We start from the raw sequence: 23,482 nt of genomic DNA, 5'->3' as shown, positions 1-23,482 counted from the left end.
AGGTCTTATACAAATCGAGAGATTCGGTTCCTATCTGAGCCAAACGTCCCTTCTTTCATGACTGGTAAGATTGGAGAATGACAAGGTGAGGAAGTCAAGACAAGCACAGCTGGGTCTAAGATTGGAGAGTCTGTCGCAGGGTTCAGCCCTCTGCATCTCTGCAGAGATCTGGGTCATGCATACAGTCTCAGCACTTCATAGTAACAGAAATCCAGCTTCATCAGCATGTGTGACCCAAGGACCAACTAGGCTATCTGGGAAAGACTCATCCTCTTCAGAGGAATCTAAATCAGCATGAGTTCCTATTAAGAAAAATGGGGGATTTGGGTCTTGGCATGAGGGCAAGTAAATAAAAAAACACCTTTCTCATGAGTGTCATTAAATAATAAATCTCTACCAAGAAGGTTTGCTGTTAAGCAGTTGGAAATTAGATGGGATGGGTATTAAGAGGCCCCGAAAGATACCAGGGTGGGCTGAGATGTGGGTAATGCAGTAAGTTGTGGGTAACGCTTGGATAAATCAGAAGTGACAGGTAGATAATTAAGTCCACAGTCGCCTCCAGGGTCCAGCTGAGGGCTGGCTGACCCCATCTGAGGGAGAGTTGTCTCTCAGAAGAAGAAGGAACCTTCCGGGCGTGCTGGGGCCCAGGGGGCTTGATCCTCCAACTTTCTCGAGCGTAGGACAAATGTCTCTTCCGTTGTCCTGATTGCTTTTTAGCATCTGCAGTTGTCTGGAGGCAAACTGGAAGAGCTCTGGGTGAGCCTGGAGTTGCTCTCAGGGCCATGCTTTTGTTTTCTAGCTTTTAAAGTGGCGTATAGATTATTTAGTGTTGCGTGTCGGGTGTACAACATAGTGATTCAGCTGTATGGATGTATTTCATATTCTTCCCTACTATGGTCTATTACAGGATATTGAATATAGTTCCCTGTGCTATACAGTAGGACTGTATCTGTTTTATATACAGCAGTTTATATCTGCTAATCTCAAACGTTTAATTTATCCATTCCCTCACTCCCTTTCCCCTTTGGTAACCTTAAGTTTGATTTCTGTGTCTGCGAGTCTGTTTCATAAACAAGTTCATCCGTGCCGTGTTGTAGATTCCACATATAAGTGATATCATATGGTATGTCTTCCCTTAACATGATGGTCTCTAGGTCCATCGTTGTTGCTGCAAATGACATTACTTCGTTCTTTGTTATAGCTGAGTAAAGTCTCACCTATTCTTCATTCACCTGTCCATGGACCTTTAGGTTGCTTCCATGTCTTGGCTATTGTAAACAGTGCTTATCAACATTGGGGCGTATGTATCTTTTCAAGTTTTTTCAAGATATACTTCTAGGCATAGGATTGCTGAATCGTACGGCAACTCTAGTTTTTTAAGGAACCCAAGTTTTCCATAGTGGCTGCACCAATTTACATTCCCACTAATGGTGTAGGAGGGTGCCCTTTCCCTGCACCCTCTCCAGCATTTGTTATCTGTAGACTTTTTAATGATGGCCATTCTGACTGGTGTGAGGTGATACCTCATGGTAGTTTTAATTTTCTCTAATTGATGTTGAGCATTTTTTCATGTGCATGAAAAAATCAGTTTTCTCTTTGGAAAAATGCCCATTTTTTGATGGGATGGTTTGGTTTCTTGTTATTGAGTTGTATGAGCTGCTTATGTACTTTGGAAATTAATCCCTTGTCATCGTTTCCAAATATTTTCTCCCAGTCACTAGGCTGTCTTTTTGTTTTATGGTTTTCTTTGCAGCACAAAAGCTTCTAACAAGTTTAATTAGGTCTCGTTTGCTTATTTCCATTTCTATTGCCTTAAGACTGACCTAAGATAGCCTGGTACCATTTATATCAGGGATGTTTTGCCAATGCTCTCTTCTCGAAGTTTTATGGTGTCCTGTCCTGTGTTTAAGTCTTTAAGCCATTTTGAGTTTATTTTCGTGTATGGTGTGAAGGTGTGCTCTAACTTCACTGATTTACGTGAGGCTGTGCAGCTTTCCCAACACCCCTTGCTAAAAGACTGTCTGTCTTCCTGCACTGTATATTCTTGCCTCCTCTGCTGAAGATTCACTGCCCATAGGTGTGATGCTTTTCTTTTTCTAAAGGTTCATATTGTTGGCCAAGAATTACTGCTTTCAACTCAGTTTTCCCCCCTGCATTCCTAAAACTATTCGCAAAGAACTGAGATCCAGCTTTCATTATTACACTAAGTGGTGGCCTAGACCAACCAACCACACTATTGTGAATTTGCTTTCTAGTGTCAGGGATGCGCTTTCCCACTAGAGCAGACTTGAAGAGCTTTCTATACACTGGAGCTTCTGAGCTAAGGGCAGCGTGCCTTTGAAAAATTTGCATGAAATGTTCAAAAAGGCTTTGGCATGCTTTCCTTCCAAGTACAGAATTCAACCTTAGACCAATTAACTTTAGGGAGAAAGGCCTAGCATATCACTCCTATCACACCTCAACTATCAGCCTCCAGCCAAGATTCCTCCTAGCCATTTGCAGGAGGCCTGGGAGGAGTTCTCACGTGTAGGGGCAAAGAGGTAGAGTCGGACCATTTTCTAATACCGTTCTTTTCACCCACCAACTGTGTTTCAAAGAACTTGCATTCAAAATAATCAGTATGTCATTGTGTTGTCTCGGGACAGCCTGCTCCGAGCCCCAGCACCTGTGTGTCCTCAGTTTCCCACAGGTGACTTAGAGCTTAGAAAAAAACATTTCTCAGCCCCACCTCACTGCCCTCCCCGAGGAAAGCATCCAAGACCAGAGACCTCCCCAATGCCCCCCTTTTTGATCTGGAAGAATGTGCTGCTTGGCTTTTTTTTTTTGTCCAGTTCAAATGAATGGTTTGGTTTTTTTGTTTGTTTTCTGAGGATTTATTGTGGTGTAAATTCACATATCACATTAGTTTCAGGTGTACAATGTCACAATTTGATGTCTGTACATACTGGGAAATGATCACCCCAGAAGTCCACTTTACAAAGTCACAACATATTTTTTTGAAGATCTATTCTTCCAGCAACTTTCAAAGATGCAGCACGGTATTATTGATTCTGGTTGCTGCACTGTCCACTTCATCCCTAGGACGGACTTGTAACTGCAAGTTTGTTAATACCCTTCTGACACTTTCACCCGCCCTCCCCTCTGCCCCGTTTTCTGTCTGTATCTGTGAGCTGGGTTGACTTGAGATGCCACAGGTAAATGAGATCACGCCCTGTCTTGTCTTTTTCTGACTTGTTTCACTTAGCACAGCCCCCTCAAGGCCCACCTCTGTTGTCACAAACAGCAAGGTTTCCTTCTCTTTTACGGCTGAGTCATATTCCATCTTGTATGCACCCATCAATGGGCACTTAGACTGTGTCCGCCTCTTGGCTCTTGTAAATAATGCTGCAATGAACATGGGGGTGTAGATACCTTTGAGTTTAGTGTTCAAATCCTCCACTGTGTGGCCATCCCAGATGGTTCATCTATGCACAGCTCTTCCTGGAGATTTTACCTCAGGCCAGTTCCTCCTCAGCTCTAGGACATCAGTTTCCCCAGCTGAATCACCTAGAGGTCCTTTCCAGTGGGATCTAAAGCCAGCTTCCCGAGGGGTAGGTTTCCTGAGCCCTCAGCTTGGGAGTGCAGCCCTGTGAATCAAGGGTCCGCTGCCCGGGGAGCCTGGCCTGCCTTCCCAGCCTCCCCTCTGATGTCCACAGAGTACAAGGCCAGCTACGCCCGGAATCGCTCCATCCGCTCGGTGGCCGTCAGGGGGTACCACATCAGCCCGGACGACACATCCCGGCCCCGCAACCTCACTAAGCGGCACTGGCCAGGAGCCCCTGAGGACCAAGACGACAGGGACGGCGGGGACTTCAGTGGCACTGGGGGCCTCCCGGACTACTCCCCTAACCCCATTAAAGTCACACATCGGTGAGAGTCCAGGCAGGGATCAAAGGCTGGGTCCTCAGCAGGGGCGTCCACACCCCCCCACCCAAGGGCACCACATGACCCCTTCTCTCAAACAGGTGCTACATCCTGGAGAATGGCACGGTCCGGTGCGACCTGGACCTGTACAAGTCCCTGCAGGCCTGGAAGGACCACAAGCTGCACATTGACCATGAGGTGAAGGGGGTCTGCGCCGGGAGGGTTCTTGCCACCTCGAGCTCAGCGGGGCCACTGGCCAGAGCAGGAAGCAGGGAGGCCAGGCCCAGGGGACAGAGGTCCCGCAGGATCCTCACTAGGGCCTCAGACAGACAGTTCCTGCTGGGGGACGAGGGGCAGAGAAGGACCACGCGGCTGTGACACACCCCTCTATGATGTACAAGATGCTTACTCCACACTCAGCCCTTCCTTCCAACAAGCCTGGGGGGAGGCCTTCAGGTCCCCCAAGGGCTCAGCTGGTTCTCAGGCAGGACAAGACAGGAGAATGACCTTTGGTTCCTTCAGCAGGTAGAACCAAGGGCCCACCTCAGAAACCACGGACACAGGCTGCGACTGGGGGCCCTGCCAGCCCGGCCCTTCTTACCCAGCCCCCAAGAGTTTCACCGCCTCCTCTCCTGCTTCCTCCTTCAGATCGAGACCCTGCAGAACAAAATCAAGAACCTAAGGGAAGTCCGAGGTCACCTGAAGAAAAAGCGGCCAGAAGAATGTGACTGTCACAAAATCAGGTGAGAGGCCCCTAGAGCCCCTGCAGGATCCCTCCTGGGACACAGCACCACTTCTTTCATTATTTTTATATTCTTAGAGTAAACAGTAGTAACCAGGAGTAATGCACACCCTGTCACCACCCGGATGTCCAGATTTCATGCCCTGCCCACAGGCAACCCCTGACCAGTTTCCCAGAAGGAAAATTGCCTCCGCAGACAGCCCTTCCAGGAGCAGCCCACGTGGCCTGGGACCCACTTTACCAGATCAGCGAATCCCCAGCCCAAGGGTCAGAACTCGAGAGCAGCGCTGTCCAATCACACCGCCGTGGTGACAGAAGGCACTGTACCTGTGCTGTCCAGTTTTGTGGCGGCCAACCTACCACCTGTGATTACAGAGCTCGGAATGGCAGCCACTGTAACTGAATCACTTGTTTAATTAAAACTGAAATAGCCCCAGGTGGCTAGTGGCTACCACAGTCCCTGCTGCCTTTCCAGAAAGGGCTTACCCACTATGGGTTTCCCCAGGGCTGGCCCTGATCAAGCAAAAGCTGGGCGGGCAGGGGAGCTGGAAGCAACCCACCTGGAGCCAGGCACAGCCTCCAGGCTTGGTTAACTTACACCTACCCTCACATTCTGTGTCTGGCCGAGGCCTTCAGCCAGGGTCTCCCAGCTCACGCATGGAATGAGCCAGGCAGGCAGGGGCCTGCCACCCTGGGGATAGTGTCTCCCTAGCATGGCCCAGGAGGAGAAACAGGGGTCCCAGAGAAGCACAGTTTGCAGCCACCCACTAGGGTGGCCCTGAGCACAGTGTCTGAAAGCTGGGCTGGCGGGGGTGGGGGCGGGGTGGTCTGTTGCAGTTACCACTCCCAGCACAAAGGCCGTCTCAAGCACAAAGGCTCCAGCCTGCATCCTTTCAGGTAAGGGCAGCTGCAGGCCCTCCTCAGAAGGGGGCTCTCCCCGAAGCTGAAACAAAGAAGGACAAGCCAAGTCCTGGCCTTTCCCTGGGAGGCGCAGCGAGCCCTGCAGAGCCCCAACTCCCAGATCAACCCTAAACCTGGTTCCAGGCGCTGCCTATGGGCAGAGCGGGTTACGGCAGGGCAGGGCAGGGCAGGACACAGGCCCGAGAGAGGAGGTGTGAGTAGGAGGCCCAGCAATCTCCTAGTACCATCCACCCCTGTGCTGCTTTGGGAGCTAATGCAGAATGACAGGAGCCTCATCTGGCCCCAGCCCTGCCCTGCACCAGCAGCAGGATTTGGAAGGCCCTTTGGGAAGTCTCCAGGGCTGTGCCCACAGCTCCTGGGGCAGGAAAAGGCTCCCACGTGGGGACGGGGGAGGTGTGAGGGGTGTGGCCCTGTGTGCCCCTAGGAAGGGTCTGCAAGAGAAGGACAAGGTGTGGCTGCTACGGGAACAGAAGCGCAAGAAGAAACTCCGCAAGCTGCTCAAGCGCCTGCAGAACAACGACACGTGCAGCATGCCCGGCCTCACCTGCTTCACCCACGACAACCAGCACTGGCAGACGGCGCCCCTCTGGACGTGTGAGCCAGCTGGGCCCGGGGCGGGGGGGCTCCTCCCGGGGGTCCCAGCATCCCCCCAGCTTGTTAGTGCTCCTGCCAGTCCCTGTGGGTCTTTCAGGAACAGGTCCCCCAGCAACCTCAGGTAGGACAGGAAGGGGCTGGTGGCCGGGCTTCCTCGGCTCAGGGCTCACACTCTTCCCTGGCAGTGGGGCCTTTCTGCGCCTGCACCAGCGCCAACAACAACACGTACTGGTGCATGAGGACCATCAACGAAACCCACAACTTCCTCTTCTGTGAATTTGCAACCGGCTTCCTGGAGTACTTCGATCTCAACACAGACCCCTACCAGGTAGACAACAGAGGCTGGAGAAAGGAGGGCGTGGGGTACTTACTACAGGCCCTGCCAGGTAGGCGGCCTGTGGAAATGACCAATAGGTTTTCAAGTCCCACGGAGTCCCTAAGACAGAAGTGAGAAGGCACCGGGAAGGCTGGGGCTCAGTGTGCCACCCTGCCTGCATCCTCCCGAATCCACTATCTACTGACTGATCACCCATAACCTCTCTATTCCAACTTACCCACCTGGGACTGTTGCAGCAGGCTTTGTGGGATCTTGAGGAACGCCTAGAACCTGGAACTTCAGGGGTTCTTAGGGTCAGGCCAAATCCCGTAGACCATAGGCCTAATGATCGATCGCGCAGCCCTTACTCTGCGCTTCCATGTATTAACCCATCTGAACATGCACGGGACTGAAGAATGGGACTCATCAGCCACAGAGCCTGGTGAGCGGAACTTGCCTGTCCCTTATAAAACATGGTCATGACCCAGCTTCAGCCTTAGAGCTTCTCAGCAGCATGGCCTTGGCACTGTCCAGTCTTCTACAGAAAAGCCTGACAGCAATTTTTTACACCCTTTTGTAAATGCCAGCAATTCGATTGTCTTGTTTTGCTATTAATTACCATATAGGCCACCGGGCATCCCCGTGTTTTACAAAAGGGGCTGACTGAGCTTGTTGGTTAGTGGGTCACAGCAGTACCTGGACACTCACCCAGACCTTTGCCAAATAGCTGCCTTCCCATCAAGAGGACCTGAGAGGCTGGGAAGGGCTTCTTCCCAGGCTTGGTACGTTTGCTGACCAGTGGTTCCCAGAGTTCAATGTGAAATACATAGTGGTTTTTGAGATTTTGTGCACATGAGGCTAGAGGCAACTGTTCCAAACCCCAGCTCTCGTGGAGGTAGATGTCACCACCCCTTACCAACCTCGTACTCCCCACCTGCCCAGATCAGGCCCCCTGGTTGGTAGAAGAGGGTGGGGGGCTCCCATCTGCATCTCGTTGATAACCTACCTTTTTGCCAACCAGTTGATGAACGCAGTGAACACCTTGGACAGAGACGTCCTCAATCAGCTACACGTGCAGCTCATGGAGCTGAGGAGCTGCAAAGGTTACAAGCAGTGTAACCCCCGGACCCGGAACATGGACCTGGGTGAGCAGGGGCCCCAGGGTAGAAAGGGGTGACCACAGGAGGGGACTGAGGAGGGCCCATCTGAAGAGTGAACTCAGAATCCCCAGGAGTTGGTGAATTCTCTAACATCCACCAGCCACGTGCTACTTTGACGGTGAATGCCGTCACTTAGATTTATCACTCTGTGCCCGCCAGAGTGCTGAGGGTTTTCCAGGCATTAACTGACAGGCGTTCTGACGACCCTCTGAGGTGAATCTGCATGTCCTCGTTTAGTGATGAGTAACGGGATTGGGTCCAGAGCCCACAGCTGGGATCTCCCCACCGTCTGTCCTCGGTAGCACAGGTGTTCACGCCCACCCATGGGTCCCCCACCATGAATGACCAAGGTTGGTGCTGAATGTCTGTGACAGGAGCCTGAACGTGATAAAGAGGCTCCCAGAGTATACGTCACCAACAGTGTCTTAGGGACTGCTGGGAATTCAGGCCCCTCTGTCTAGGGGTCACTCCAACATCATGGGCTTATGACCAAAACACTAAGTGTTTTAAAAAAAGAGAGACAATTATAAAGTTTGTCCTTGCTGGTGCCATTTTTGCCCTAAAATTGTGTTTCCATGTTGTATGTTTCTCTGTCCTTTAGGACTGAAAGATGGAGGAAGCTATGAGCAATACAGGTATTGCTTTTGCTTTTAAACCCTGAGAACTGCCCTGTACGGTGACCCGTCCTGTAGTCTAACCTCAGAGGTTGCACGTGTGAGGTTGGGGTGCTGCCCTATCTCTGACCTGCCAGGGCCTGGCTCACCCACCAGCAACAGCTGTCCCCTAAAAGGCCTTCTTCGTGTAGCTCTCTGGGGGTCACTTTTTCTTTCTTGGTGATGGTTAATACTCTTTCTCCTTTTGACACTTGAAAACTTAGGCAGTTTCAGCGTCGAAAGTGGCCAGAAATGAAGAGACCTTCTTCCAAATCACTGTGAGTTGAGGAACCAGTTTATCTCTAGAGAGCTGGTCTGACCCTGTTTGCTTTGCTGAGGCTGTTCCCCATGCATGCCCTTGTCTCATTCCTCTTGTCTGTTCCTGTAAGACAGGAAGCAGCCGTGTCAGTCTTTCCAGTAAAATAACCTACTTGGATGCACTGCATGTACTAGATCAATACTTGTTGTTCTCCACATCATCATCTCTGCTTTGGAAGCTCAAGGCCTCCCTGAGAGGCTCAGAAGTGTGTCAGTCGGCTGAGTACCAGGCATCTTGAAGGCTGTGGCTGCCGAGCTGCTCCCTGGTCCATAGTGTCAGCAGCAAGGTGACCTCATTAAATGGTTTCCAGAATACCCATGCTACGAGCTCACCCACGCTAGGGTCAGCAGAGGCTGTGAGGGGCCAGGAGGCCGTGGCAACCTGGAGAGGTCACTCTGCTTTAAAGAGAACAGAATGGGATGCAATTTGAATCCTCTGACTCATTGAGAAAATGCAGAAATGCAGATATATATGACAATTTGTTAATGGTGGCAACTAATCTGACGTGATGTTACCTTGCAGGCCAATCATCCCCATGGTAAGCTGCCATTTGTAACCTCCGGCCTCCTCATTTTCTATCATTATATGCATATAAGTCTGTGTGGCTTTAACAGGAAAATAATAATGGGCCAATTAAGCATTTCTCTGGTGCAATGAGAATCAATGTACTTCTCACATTCCTTAGCACCATCCTGTCCAGATCCTTACATGACACCTTTGCCAGTCACTATGTGTGAGCCAACAACTGACAATCTAGACAATGAGACAATAGCAAGCCCTGTCTGAGGGATCTGGAATTAATTCCTTCTCAGCAGCCACATCCTTGAAGCAAAGCTGACTCAGCTGTAGGGCCGATTAAGAAATCCTTAGGCAGCATGATACACTGTCTGCTTTGTTCTACAGGGGACAGCTGTGGGAAGGCTGGGAAGGTTAAGAAGCACGAGCTGGACCTCCAAAACCAGAGGCATCACCTGTACAATGAAAAACCCTGAATGATTTCCAGCAGACCTGTGCTGTTAGCCAGGAGGCCGAGACACACAGAACCCGCCCTCAGTCAGTGCGGCAGATTCTGGACGAGAACCAGCGGGAGCAGTGAGGCTTCTGGAAGTCCATGCTTGTCCTTGCTTTTGCTCTGGATTATACCTCACCGGCTGCACAAAATGCATTTTCATATCAAGAAGTCACCACTAACCCTCTCTGAGGGGCTCACAAGGGAAGAAGAACAGAGATTTTCTTGGAAATTTCCCCCAAGGGTGAAAGTCACTGGAATTTTTTAAAAACCACAGGGAAAGAACCACCCTGTTTTAAAGCCTCTTATTCTTTTGGTTCATCACAAAGAAGGAGCAGGACAGAGGGAGGAAATGGTGCACCAAGTTTGACAATGAGTCAGCAGCACAAAAGACATGAATTTCTATCTCGCCCTATAACCCTGGCTGCCTCTGAAGACAATGACTTCAATGTATATATATGTGACTATTTACATGTAACCAGCTCGGAAACTTCTAGGGGAATCTAATAAGAAAACCCAATTTTCAAGAGTGGTGGTGGTAATAAATGGTGTGGCCCGTGTAAAAGAAAACCCCGTGCAGTTGTGGACATTCCTCTTCCTGCCCAGATGCCATTTCTCCCAGGATTCCTTCGTTATCTGTCCCAGAACTGATGTTTTTTAAAGTCCTGCAAAGACAGGAAGTTGATGTATGTCCCAAGTCTTAACAAAATTGTATTTGTAAAGGAATTTTGTAGTCTACATATTGTCATACAATGTTGAAAACCCCAGCCAATGACCAGCACTTGGTATGAGGTAACCTTTGACATTTTTCTAAAAGGCCATTTCTTGGGAGTTCTTTTTTTTAGTGTGTTTGGTCTTTTGGTTTTGTTTTGTTAAAGCATTTGCGATACTACCAGTCAACATCTTTTTGGAAGGAAGACACCTTGGGTTTAGATGGTTTTTTAAAAACGGCTATATGTGGTTATAAACTGACTAGAATTTACCATACTTTGGGAACCTTATCTCATATCAACACCAGCTTTAGGATCACACTTTGTAAAAATAATGACCAACTGCAAAGCCACTCACCTTAGCCAGCCCTTTGTCATGTACCAGGCAGTCCGATCAGTAAAGGCAGCTGTGGGAACGCTAGACTGGGAGGAGGAGGAAGAGGAAATTCACCTGGCTCCGCACATTTCTCCCTAACACGTGACCCCCTAGGCACTTACCTTGTGTAAGAAGAGGGCCATGCTTCTCAAGATTTCTTTTAGCCTCACAGAAACCTTTATCCATTATCTGAAACACAATTTCTTATATTTTACCCTGCTTTTGACTGGGATTAAAAAAAAAAAAAAAGCGGCACACTCTTGGCCTTCAATTTTAAATAGGAAACCTTTATTTACAATGATGTCCAAAATGATCAAAGGAGTCATAGCTTACCACTCAACTGTCTCATAAGTTAGCCCATGTGGTTTGAATTCTCTGCAGTATAAAGCATGATTTTGATTTTTTTACAAACAACATTTAATGTAAACTTGTTTTAAAGTGAATTCATTCTCAATACTGTAAGTCAATTCCTAAGAATTTAAAACTTGCTCTCAGAATGACATTTCCATCTTCTTCAAAAGAGAGAGAAAGAAAACACCCTAATCGTGATTATACAGGCTGCCTTGGAGCTGAACAGCAGCTCCTGCTCTTCTGCAGAAGGGGACAGTTCATCTGTCCAAGCAGTTTTACTACTATGAATTTCCCACTTGCAAACAAATGCATGGCTTCTGCAAATAAAAAGGGAACTAACTGGACAGGCATATGGGTAACTGGCAACCCATTCTGTTTACTTTTCAGCTGCACTGGTCTATGGATCACGGAACTTACAGGACAGCAAGCCAACTATGTTCTGTAGTACCCACCCCTATACACCCCAATTCACCTCAGACATTAAATACTGATTAAGCATCCTGCTGATTGATATTTACACCTTTCCATCAAGATGCATGATTTAGAAAAGTGGCATCATAATATGAACATTAACAATGGATTTCTATTTGTTTTTTAAAAGGAAGAAATGTTATCTCCTTTATATCATTTTGATCTTTATAAAATATATATATTTATATTTATATATCTTTGGATTCAGCAAAAAAAGTAGGTACTGGAAATATCTCACATTCTAAAAGCAGATGAAAACGTTACTTATACTATTCACCCAACAGATACTAAGGTTTAAAAAGTGGTGGGAGGGGGTCGGAGGAGAGGTAGGCAGCAGAAGTACAAAGAATTATCCATAAAAAATAAAAGGGGAATTAAGGTAAAAACAACAAATTATCTCAAAGACTGCCATCTATTAAAAGAAAATCAAAATCTTAAATTTGCACCAATGAACAAGTAGAAAATATAAAAACTTATAATAAACTTCACTTTTCTTCCATATAAAAAGGGGGTGTTGCCTTCCACTTAGCCTGGATTCAGAACAGTGAGAAAAAAAATCCCAAAACTGAGTTTTTAATTAAAAGTCAAGAAAGGTAAGAGCACCATTCTATTTCTTCCCACATACATGCAACTTCAAGAAACGTTCAGCTACACCTGATGCAACTGTGTCTAAAAAGAGACTCTTACTCAGTTCTGCCTCTGTCTCCAGACTGGAGGATGCATTATCTGCAAAGTGCAGGCCCCTGGGATGGAAGCTAATGGATCTGTAGTCTTAGATTTATTTTTAACCAGGTGGGGGGAGTGCGAAACTCAAATTGACTCTAGTGGTGTTTCCGGAAATACAGGTTTCACTTAGTCATACACAAGTCAAAGAAATCAAATGATCTTACCTTCAGAGACACCCAGAAAGATTGGCTAAACGGGTGAAAAAATTTTTAACTGGCTCTCAGTTATTGCTAAGAATGACACCAAGGCTAACAGACATTTGAAATTCAGAGACAGTCTAAAAACCCCATTTCATTCAACTGCTTGAACCTGATAAAGGAAGCCAGGTAAAGGGAATCAAGCTTGGCTTTCTTCCCTATTCCCAACTGACAAGCAGCAGCAGCAGAAAGGGTGGTGGAGGGGGAGAGAGGGAATACAAAGCCGCCCGGTCAGACCCTGGCTCTCAATCACATGAAAATGGCTGCTCTGCAGACTGAACTCTTTAGGGAATAACCATGATGCTACTTCCTCCGATTCTCAGGACATCACAGTAGGAGAAGGATAGACAGCTGAGCAGAGGTGGTTTCAGCTGAGGAGAAACCACACATCAAGGATTCTACGCCTGAGATCTCAATGCAGGATTCAAGTCCTAGCAACCAAAACCTTAGAACACTCCTAAAATGGATGAGAAGATGACACATTCAACTTAGAAAAAAAAAAAAAAATACTGTGACTTGCTATTTAAGGGACTGCCTAAAAATCCAACATTCTTCTTTGGAATCAAATTGCTTGATCTTTTAAAATTCTTGATTTTTTCTTAAGTTTATTTCTCCTTATCTGTTCTCTCCCCCCAAATTAACGAAGTGCTTAGTTCTGGTAGAGAAATTGTTTTTAGAAAATGTAAATGTCTAAATGATCGCTTTAAAAAGCATTTAGATTAAGAGACTGAACAGGGGCAAGGAAAGCCTGCTGGCCACAGCCCCTCCCCCAGGCCACAAAATCCAGGGCACAACTTCTGGTGGTAACCTCACCACACTGAACTTACTGAAACTGACAATGTTAAATATTTAGCTTCACAAACTCTGTAAAAATGAGTTGTTGTGGCCTACAAAAAAAAAAGGTATATACATATGTTACATCATACAATAATCTTAAAGGTCATATTTACAAAAGAAAATCTATTCACAGAAACACTGCGAAATTCTGATTCAGAATGCAGTACCTGGCCTTGGGGTTTCTGCAGTTTATTTTCAAAAAGCATTATTGCTCTACCATATAGGCAAAGGGTGAAACCAGTACTTTTCACAACAACAAAAATCGTAGTTCTTGTCCAACAGGTAAGTTTAGACAACAACTAGGAATGTGGTTCACCATTCCTCAAGACCGAGAGAATATTGCATGTATCCATTAGTTTTTAAATAAAGTGCGCTCGGCTGCACATAAGCAAGTGAAAAACTGCCACTGCTGCAACTGAATACTGTCATCTGTTTTCCCTTCTGCAAGCCATCTGACACCAAGGACAATTCCTGGAGGTGAAGTATTACAGGACGTTAGGGGCAGATAAAAATCCTATTTAGGAAAAAGCCTAGGACAACCAAGAGGAGGCTAGGAGCTATCCTTAAAGGAGAACCTGGAAATGCCACCTTCACAAGCCAGCCTGCGACAAAAACCCTCAAATGTGGACCGCGCTCTTCACCCAGTACTGCAACTATCGAGAAGCCAGATGTTCTCATCTCTTGACTTCTCCAATGTTCTCTGGCCTCACCTCTATTTTTTCCAAAGACCCGACAGCCAAGCAGAAAAAAAGGGACACAGGACAGTTTGCGATCAGTAACACTCCGCACCTCCAGAATCATATCCCCAAAAAGCAGAATGTCAAAAATATTTGTTTTAAACACCATGATACATAAGAGGAGGGAATGAAAACAGGTAGATACCACACTTCAGGTTAAAATTCAGTCCTGCTCAAATGACATCACTTGAAATACCGTTGATGGAGATTGGAGCTGGTCCTTTCTTCAAAGCTGGGTGCCTAAAACAATGATTCACTACTCCCGGTAATCCTAGCGCAATGTCATTTGTACAGTGATTTCCTTGGAGGTCATGGCGTAGACATGTCAGCAATATTTCTGTTGGCAACCAGAAGAAACATGAGTAAAACACACGCTTTGTCCAACAGAAAAGAATCCCTATGTCTCCACAGATGGCTTGCCACATGGCTCTGGCTGACTAATTCAGTTCTTAGATACAGGTTTCTAAAAGTATCAAATGGCCCAATGCCTTCAAACCAAAAGTTTTTTCAAGGATTATATATTTCAAGTTAAACATCCAAGTTAGAAATCTACCTAGGACCTTTACATTATAGTTAAGGCTTTGGTTCTCTCCAGATAACAGGAAAAAAAGTGTTGAGAAAGGGAAAGAACAGAACCCTGTACCCTGTACCTGATCAGGACCCATGGGCATGCCAGCCATGGGCATGGCATTCATGTTCATCTGCCCCATGGGACCACTGCTGCCGTTCACGTGCACCATGCTGTACGCTGCAGGATTCCCCTGGTGGGCAAACTGCTGCTGGGGAAAGGTGCTGTAAAGAAAAGTGGGAGATTACCTCCTGGGTCATTTTCAAAACACAGGACAGGCACACCGAGACCACCATCTGTTGCTATACTTAAGCAGAGAACATGAGCAAGAAAACTCAGACAGCCTGTCTTCTCTCTTTCACAGTTGTCTGTGCTCATACCCTTGTGGATATGCACACAGTAGGAAGGTGTCTCAGAATGGATGAGCCAAATAACACTCTAGTATCAGCCCAGGCCTTTGGATCTCCCCATCCAAACAGGCTTGGCTGCAAAACAGAGACTAACTCCCTGAACTTGTGGCACATTCTGGTAGCTGACTTTCAAAGCCCCTGTTCTAGGAATTTCCCAGCAGTCCACTGGTTAGACTCTGCACTTTCACTGTATAGGCCCTGGGTTTGATCCCTGATCAGAGAACTGAGGTCCTGCAAGCCTGGTGACACAGCCAAAAAAGAAGGCCCTGCTCTTCACCTGCTCCTGGCCAGGGTTCCTGACGGCCAGCCCTTCATTTCTGAAGACTGATACATGGGTGCGGTCTGAGGATGCTGGATCATGGGATTCTGGGAAGGAACCATTCTTGATGACATCATCGCATTAGGAGGACTAGGCACTCGACCAAAGGCTGGATCTGGTTGTTGTCCCATCCCTTTAAAAAAGAAAGAAGAAAAAGAAATTATTACGCTCAAACACTACCTCCCTAGAATATCAGCTTTCTATAGAAACTTGAGGTTCCTTTTTTCTCTTTTTAAGGTGGGGGAATGTGGTTAAGTATAATGTATAAAGAAGCTGCCTATCAGTAATTCTTGCTTCTCCCCAAGGTGACAACCAGAGCAACAGGCTTCCCACACAGATAACCCCCATCTGGATCCCCCAAAGGGCAGCCACCCCTTGACACAAGGACACCAGGTCACGGCCCTCTGCCCTCCAGCCCTCTTTAGAGCACGGGGCTCCTGTCCCTGAGGGATGCACCCTCAAATGTCAGCTCCCGAAGAGATTCCTCGAGCCCCACTCCTTCATGTTTCTGGAACCTCACAGAGGCATGCCTTTAATTAACATGCCCAAGCCACCAAGGAAAGGAACTCGGAAAGCCTACAAAGCGCCTTCCTCTCACTGTTCAGCAATGGCAGAGTTCTACTACACTGGGACATACTGGGGCAGGGATGTCCTGGTATGGCTTTCTTCCAAATTAAGATGTGAGGAACTGAAAAAACAAGACCAAGGGGGAGAAACCTCAACTATTGAGCGATCATCTACCTCAATGACAATCACCTGTGCACTGAAGTAGACTTGTGCTATTTTTGGTTAATCTGTTTCTTTTATGAAATAATAGAGTGAATGGCATTTGTTTCTAATATACAACACATCTAGTGAACATTATGTCCTCAGGAATGTTACTTGGGGGTAGACACGATCACTGTCCAGTGTACCATAATTTGGTGGGTATGGAAACTGCTGGGGTGGAGCTTGCGGCATGGCAGGCCCAGCCAGGACCCCGTCCATGCTAGGGGACGCAGTCACGTTCGGGGGTGGACTGAAGGCCTGGGGCTGCTGCTGCTGCTGCTGCTGCTGCTGTTGCATCATCATCGCCACCCTCTGCTGCCGGAAGTGATGGCTCAGCAGCTCTCTGCTGCGCTGGGCGACCATCTGAGCATTAAGGAAACCCTGCTAACACCAGAGAAAACACAGTTACACACATATAGCAAGAGTCAGCCAGTTTCACATGTATGGTGCACCCATGACACATTAGGTATCAAAGAAAAAAACACGCAATGCTTTTCTTTATCATTAGAAAAAAGGAAATGCCCAATTCTCATTATGGTAACAGCTTTCTGACTCAGTATGGGGGTGGGTGCTGGGGGAGCAGAACAGGGACCTCTGTATTATTGGGGGCTAGGAGACAAAAGCAGCTTCCCAGGTGGCTCAGTGGTAAAGAATCCACCTGTCAAGCAGGAGAAGCAGGTTCAATCCCTGGGTGGGGAAGATCCCTTGGAGAAGGAAATGGCAACCCACTCCAGAATTTTTGCCTGAGAAATCCCATGGACAGAGCAGCTTGTCAGGCTACAGTCTGTGGGGATGCAAAAGAGTCAGACACAATTTAGCAACTAAACAGTAACAACAGGGGATGAAAGCAGTCAAGTCATCAGGCTTTAACGTAATTAGAAAACAGTCCTCAAAGTGAGAGAATATTTAGGAGTAGAATTTGAGGACAAACTTCTCAAAAACTGTGAAATAAAACAAAGGGACAGGAATGAGACTCTGTTTGGGGGAGAAACAAAAGAGAAGCCAACGATAAAGCAAAGCAGTGCAGTTACATGCGAAGAAGCGTGAATCCACTCCTGAAGGCCTTGCAGTCTCTCTCAGCCTCTGACGGGGGAGGGCAAGGAGGTGACGTCATCAAAGCACGGAACAAGGAAGCTGATCTGCCAGCTAGGAGATCAGCCTCCTTGTTCAGCATCTCCAAAAAGCAAAACTTAATCACCTTTTTAGAAATTATCCTAGCTCAGCTGATACAGGATGTCTGATTATCAAGAAAATATACAGGTACTGGTACTTCCAAGCACACCTAAGAGAGTGAAAACTAGGCATTTCACAGTTGTTTACCAGTATTTCAAACCACAATAAGGGATTTTCGTTTAGTCATTTGCCTTGTGCACACTACGGAAATGCCTTAATACAGTGTCCAGCTTGGGCTGGAGGCAGAGACCATTAAGAACATCCCTCCCACCATGGGAAATCAGTCATCTCAAAGACTGTCACTGAGAGTGGGATTATGAATTTTTTTTTTCCTGCTGCTTTAGACTTCTTATATCAAACTCTACCCAGTGAGAATGTAGTTTCACAATCCAGAAACAGAGAAAAGTTTACAGATTTATTATTTTCAATCCCTAAAAAGTAAGTGGTAGCAGTTTCACAACATAGCATGTCCTCACAAAGGGAATTAACTTTAAAAACACCAATCAGTGGTTTAAAATAAAAGAGAACCTCTTCCTCTGATTCTTCCTAGTAACCGACAGGAAAAGATGAAGGGAAGAAGCAAAGTGTGACAGGACCCTGGGCTGGTTTCTTACACAAGGAATTTGACACTGTGCACTGTCTTTGTTTAACAAATATTTCCTGAGAGCCAAGCAGGAGCCAAGCCCTGTGCAGAGTATTCGAGCCCTGAGCACGAAGAGACACAACCTCACCTGGGAGTTGACCTGCGGCTGCATCATGGGCCTCATCACCGCCGCCCCGCCAGCAGTGGGGTTTTCCATTTTCATTTCAAGTGCCTGACGGCTCTGATTCAAAAACTGGGGAGAGACAGGGTAGTTAGGATGCAAGTGGAGCTCATTAATGAGGCCAAAACAACTATCTACACCCTCAGCACCACCCAGCAAGATCGTGACAACACCTCTAAACCCATTAACCTGGCTAAGTTATGGCTAAGCTAAACCAGTACACGTTCACATTTCAAAAAGGTTGGTGCTAAAAAGCCCCTGGCTGACACAGGAGGCTTTCATGTTCAGTATCAGGAGGAAAAGTGGAAGTGCAATCCTACACCTTAAAGAGTATCTTCAACAGGAACCCAAAGGATTTATAAAGTCAATTTTCTCTGGCATAATTTAGGCCACTGGGGAAATAGCTTTAATTTTATAAAAGTAACAATGGAGAAAACTACTTCTGTTACCTCTTCCTAGGTAATTTTTATTGGAAAGAAACTGTAAGAAGAAAAGGGATACCGTGAGCGCATTAACACAGCTCTCCTAAGTAGCTACACTGACTTCAGGGAACATCAATGCAAGAGTCCTCAGCTCACTGGATTCTCAGCTCACTCATCTGCTTATGTGGTTCAGTTTCCCCACATTTAAGAACTCTGCACACTCAAGGTACAAAAAAATATAAACAATTAAATCCCTAAAACTTTGGTACGAACTAAGGAACAATGGGAAAAGATATTAAGAGAGCTCAAGTTTTATAACACATCTAGAAAGCAGAGGCTCCTTAAAGAGAGTGCTCACATCAGTAAGGTTTCATAGTGTACTGCAAGTCACTCAGTCGTGTCCGACTCTGTGACTCCATGGACTATACACAGTCACGGAATTCTCCAGGCCACAATACTGGAGTGGGTAGCCTTTCCCTTCTCCAGGGGATCTTCCCAACCCAGGAATTGAATCCAGGTCTCCCACACTGCAGGCAGATTTTTTTTACCAACTGAGCTCAGGGAAGCCAATAAGATTTCAATACCTGTCTATTAATAGCAAGGACATTTTAATAATAAAAACTGTCTATCTATATGGCTATGAAGCCATCAAGAAACACTATTCTCCCCAAACAGCAATCCTGACGCTTTTTATTTCTCAACCTGTACAGTAGAATATTCTTACAGAAAGGTATCCAATTCTAGTACAACCACTCCCTAGCAAGGAACTGTCCATACAAATACAATGGTACACAGCAATGAAAACAAAAGGAATTTCTTTAGTTGAGGAAGGACAGAGAGCCAGTGGCAGGAGCTGGAAGAACACAGTCTGAAAACAGAAGAGGAAGCGGGCAAAGCGAAATGGGCGTGACTGTTACCTGCTGGCCCTGCAGCCTCTGCTGAAGCTGCATTCTAAGTTGCTTGGGAGTGTTTGTTCGGGGTCTCATGATGTTGGCCCGAGGGTGCATTCCTTGGAGAGGAAAATTGCCTTGTTGGTTCATCTGATTCATCATCGAGTTAAAAGGTGGTGATTGTCCCTGAAGATTAAAGCTTCCTTGCATCGGAGGCCCCTGCCCCGGGTACGTCTGCCCATATAATGCTGCCTTCTGCTCCATCATTACTGCTGCTTCTTGGCCGGGGAAAGCATCCTGTTTGGGCTCCAACGCTTGTCCCTAAACATCAAACACATAAACGAATGGTGAAGTACACATGGGGAAGCAACAGAAACCACACCCACTAAGAGAGGTGAAAAATAAAGTCAATGTATGTGATGACGGTGCCGCGGGGTTTTAACACCAAAATCAAGCTTCCTATCTGAAGCTCCACGAGAGCGGAGACCATGCCGTCTTTAACGGCTGTGTCCTAACGCCCTTGATCTCACACAGAGAGATGCGCTCGAATATTTTCTGAGCCAAATATCAACAAAGTACTGAGGATTTGGAGGAATACTGTTTCTTCCAAACAAGATTTCTGTACCAACAAAGAATTCTCATGTACTCTGCCCAAGAATGTTCCTGAATGTGGTAAGAGGTAAATTTAGTAGAGACAGGTTAATCAGCAACAGTTCATGTCCCCCCAGGTGCAATCACCACATGAACAAAACCTAAAGGTGGTCAGCTGTCCACTACTATTTGTACCTGAGAAGAAAGAAACCTATTAATTCAACAAGTATTTATTGAGTGGTATGTGCCAGGTATCACTTCTCTGCATGCCAACCACACATACAAAGTAACATCCAGCAGAAAAACTAAACTCTCTGAAGGAGGGGACAGCCTGCAGTGTTAAGATAAGAAAAGTCAGGCAGTGCTGCAGTGGCCTTTATCTGCTCGTCCTCAGGCAGTGCCACGCGTGCAGTCAACACCCTCACCCACTCTGGGCCCAAAGCACACCTCGCCCCTCGAGACCGTGACCCCATTCCCAACGCTCTGCCCCTCTCGGGCCGTTCCCTGAAGGCCTGTTAAGAGTGCATCTGCGCCAGGCCCTCTTCTTTCCTCTCTCTCTCCCACTGGTGACAACTGTCAAGTGTCTGTCTCTAGCTCCAGGGCCTTGGACTCTTTAACTGTGCTCATGCAGAAGCCCATTCAACATCTCTACCCAGATGTGCCAGGCATCTCAAACTTAACATGTAGAGGATAAATTCCTACAGGAAAAAAAAAAAAAAAAAAGCCCAATTCTCCTTCAATCTTCACTACTCACCACAACACATGGCAACATCTTGTACCTGGAACTAAATGCCAGCACCTCGATTTCTCGCAGTCCCCTTCCCAAGTGTGCAAGTGCACACGTGTGCACACACAGCCCAAGTCCTATCAGCTTTTCCTTGGTGACGTATCGCAGAGGCTTCTCTTCCTATCAGTCCACTGCCATGACCCTTCCCAAGACACCTCTACTCTGTGCCTCTTCTAGACAGCAATCTGATGTTTCTGTTTACAAAGTAAATCATACTATTAATATAGCACACCTCTACTTCTCTTGCTAACCCTGCTAAAATGACAGCAAACAAGTTAAAAGGTAGTATTTATCAAAAAAAAAAAGAGAGAGAATATTGAAGGCAACAAGATAAAAAAAATTGAATAGGCATCTGGTAGACAGAAAGGAGAACCTGAGAACCATTTACCTGCAAAGAAAACCCCCTTGAGGCCTGAGTCCACGTCTCCCGTGGCGCTACGGCAGCACTCCACTGTGGACGGCAGAAGGCCAAGGAGTGCGCCCAGACATGGGGCTGACCAGGAGTCCGAGCAAGAGCAGGGGAGCCCCCCAGCTCCAAATGGCTGTATCTTCCACCTACTTCCACAAGGCCTTGCTTCAGGGACACCAAGCCCAGAAGAGGGCAGGACTGAAAACATGGAATCTTAGATCCTTATAATTTCTAGTAAATTTTTATATTTTAGAACTTTATATCTTAAGCACTACAGGATCATCAACTTGCCTCCCCATCTCAGCCCCCAAAATGCAACCACGTAATTTAAAAATTTCTAGGAAAGAGTCTTCTCTAGAAAATCTATATAAAATTCTGTATGGGGGATGGGGGCAATGACAACATGCTGCAATTTGGGGGGATCTGAAATAAAGGCCAGTCTCCCCACTCCCAGTTAGTCACTTTCAGTGAAGACAACTGATCCTGCATTCTTAAATATAAAAAGATAATCAAGGATCCCCAGATAACTTGATGATGAAAGCTTCCAATATCAAAGTGACTCAAACAGGAAGTAACTGAAAAGTACAGAAGATTAAAAAAAATAAAAAGCCACCACAGAACCCATGTAACACCCAACATGTCAAAAGACATCCCAGAAAGATCAGGAAAAAAAGATTTAAATCATTGAAGAAATATTTTTAAATGCCCCCAAATCAAAGGGAATATCTGCTTGTCTATTAGTAATACATAGCAGAATGAATGAAACAAGACCCATATCAAGACAAGGAATCATGAAATTTCAGAGGGAAAAGGTTCCTAAATAATTCCGAAGAGAATAAATGGGTAGCACACAAAAGTAGAGGAATCAGACTGGAATACGGCTCAAGAACAACACTGGATGCCAGAAACTATGGAACTATTTTTTCATAAGAGGAAATTATTTTCAACTTAGAATTTTTGACACAGTTACACTGAGGGTAGAGACTATATGTGCCCATGTGTATGCAGTGGGTACAGGCATGGGGTGCTTACTGAATGAACAGGATATAAATACAGACATACAATTTCTTATCTAAAATTCCAAAAAAAATTTTAAGCTCTAAAAAAAGAAGGCTAAAAATTTTTCATTAGTACCCAATGTATTTTGCAGCAAAACCTGGCCTGAACCTGTATGAAGCAATACATAAATCTCTATAATATCTCACTTAGTGTGATTATGTATTTTGCTGTAGAATTATTAGCTCGTTTGATCACAGGCTATTGCCCCCAAATTATAGTACTGCCCGAAATATAGAGTATTTTGTAATATATAGTGTACCAATGCACTATTCTAAACTTCTAAAATCCCCAAATTCCTCAATTTCAAAGCATATCTGATACCCAGGTTCAGATAAGGGACTATAAATGTACAGTCAACTTTCAAATCCAGGAATCAATAGACAGAATGAAGCTGGTAAGAGAAATAGCTGCATAAGCATATTTCTTATAAATATTATCAAAATAAAGAGGTGAGTTTCACTATCTTCCAGTGGGGCAAAGGACTGTGGTTCTTCCATAAGTATATTTTTCTATCATTTTATTTTTAATTTAAAAACAGATTACTTTGCTAAAAAATAAAAAGTACAACAAGAAAAGGAAGACCAGATTCAGCCGAGTAAGGACTCTGCTGACAATCCTTCCGTGGCTTCCTAATACACAGAGAAAGTACCTCCCCCAGCTCACACCACTCCCTCTTTGCTCTCACCAACCTCAGCCACTTCCTAGAACCCACAAGCTCTTTCCTAGCTAAGCACCTTTGAGTTAGCTGCTCCTCTTCTAGACCATCCTTCCCCTAAGCTGTTTGCCTAGCTGGCTCTTTCTCATCCTTCAGGTATCAACTTATATGTCATCTCTCCAGAAAAACCTTTCTTATTCAAACCAGTCCCCATTAATCGCTATCTCATCGACCTGGATTTGAAATCAGAAACATTTTTAAACTTAAGAATGAACTATAAACAAGCTCCCACTAAAAGAAACTTGGCAAACTATTTATAGTACATCGGACAAGTTAACCATCATCCTGTAAACATGCTTTTTAGAGACATTTTAACATCCCGCCCCACCCTAAGAAAAGGCTCCTTAAATAAAATGGTCTCGCAGCATCACATGCCTTTCCTCATAACTGCGCCTTCATCACGTCCACTTCCGTCAGTGCAGCTCCATGCCTGAGCTCTGGGAGCAGGAAATTAAGCTGTTCACTACTGCTCCTCAGTCTCCAAGAAAAGACTGAATGGCATACAGAAGACAAGTTATTTGTTAAACAAAGGAAAACGAAAAGTGAAAGTTGCTCAGCTGTGTCTGACTCTTTGCAACCTTTGGA

General features: G+C 46.0%; 2 protein-coding genes across 9 annotated transcripts in view; one reads left to right on the top strand and one right to left on the bottom strand.

Annotated features, from left to right (window-relative positions):
* Positions 1–10,937, top strand: part of SULF2 (sulfatase 2) — a 125,905-nt gene extending 114,968 nt beyond the window's left edge. For 3 of the 6 annotated variants that reach the window (XM_018057993.1, XM_018057992.1, XM_018057991.1), the window contains exons 12-21: positions 3,696–3,909; positions 4,005–4,101; positions 4,552–4,646; positions 5,483–5,542; positions 5,991–6,160; positions 6,346–6,488; positions 7,498–7,621; positions 8,238–8,271; positions 8,514–8,567; positions 9,512–10,937. In XM_018057993.1, the coding sequence (XP_017913482.1) occupies positions 3,696–3,909; positions 4,005–4,101; positions 4,552–4,646; positions 5,483–5,542; positions 5,991–6,160; positions 6,346–6,488; positions 7,498–7,621; positions 8,238–8,271; positions 8,514–8,567; positions 9,512–9,542 (1,022 nt within the window). In that variant the 3' untranslated portion in view covers positions 9,543–10,937. The remainder of the gene's footprint in view (positions 1–3,695; positions 3,910–4,004; positions 4,102–4,551; positions 4,647–5,482; positions 5,543–5,990; positions 6,161–6,345; positions 6,489–7,497; positions 7,622–8,237; positions 8,272–8,513; positions 8,568–9,511) is intronic. The other 3 variants (XM_018057995.1, XM_018057994.1, XM_018057996.1) reach the window with 3 other exon arrangements.
* The window catches only part of NCOA3 (nuclear receptor coactivator 3), a 128,071-nt gene continuing 115,558 nt past the window's right edge, over positions 10,970–23,482 (bottom strand). For 2 of the 3 annotated variants that reach the window (XM_018057987.1, XM_018057988.1), the window contains 6 exons: positions 19,364–19,657; positions 17,992–18,096; positions 16,234–16,471; positions 15,278–15,452; positions 14,673–14,814; positions 10,970–14,359 (listed from right to left, as the gene is read on the bottom strand). In XM_018057987.1, the coding sequence (XP_017913476.1) occupies positions 14,348–14,359; positions 14,673–14,814; positions 15,278–15,452; positions 16,234–16,471; positions 17,992–18,096; positions 19,364–19,657 (966 nt within the window). In that variant the 3' untranslated portion in view covers positions 10,970–14,347. The remainder of the gene's footprint in view (positions 14,360–14,672; positions 14,815–15,277; positions 15,453–16,233; positions 16,472–17,991; positions 18,097–19,363; positions 19,658–23,482) is intronic. The other variant, XM_018057989.1, reaches the window with a different exon arrangement.

This window comes from Capra hircus, chromosome 13, assembly GCF_001704415.2.
Source record: "Capra hircus breed San Clemente chromosome 13, ASM170441v1, whole genome shotgun sequence".
Classification (NCBI taxonomy): Eukaryota; Metazoa; Chordata; class Mammalia; order Artiodactyla; family Bovidae; genus Capra; species Capra hircus.
This window is presented reverse-complemented; position numbering and strand designations above follow the sequence as displayed.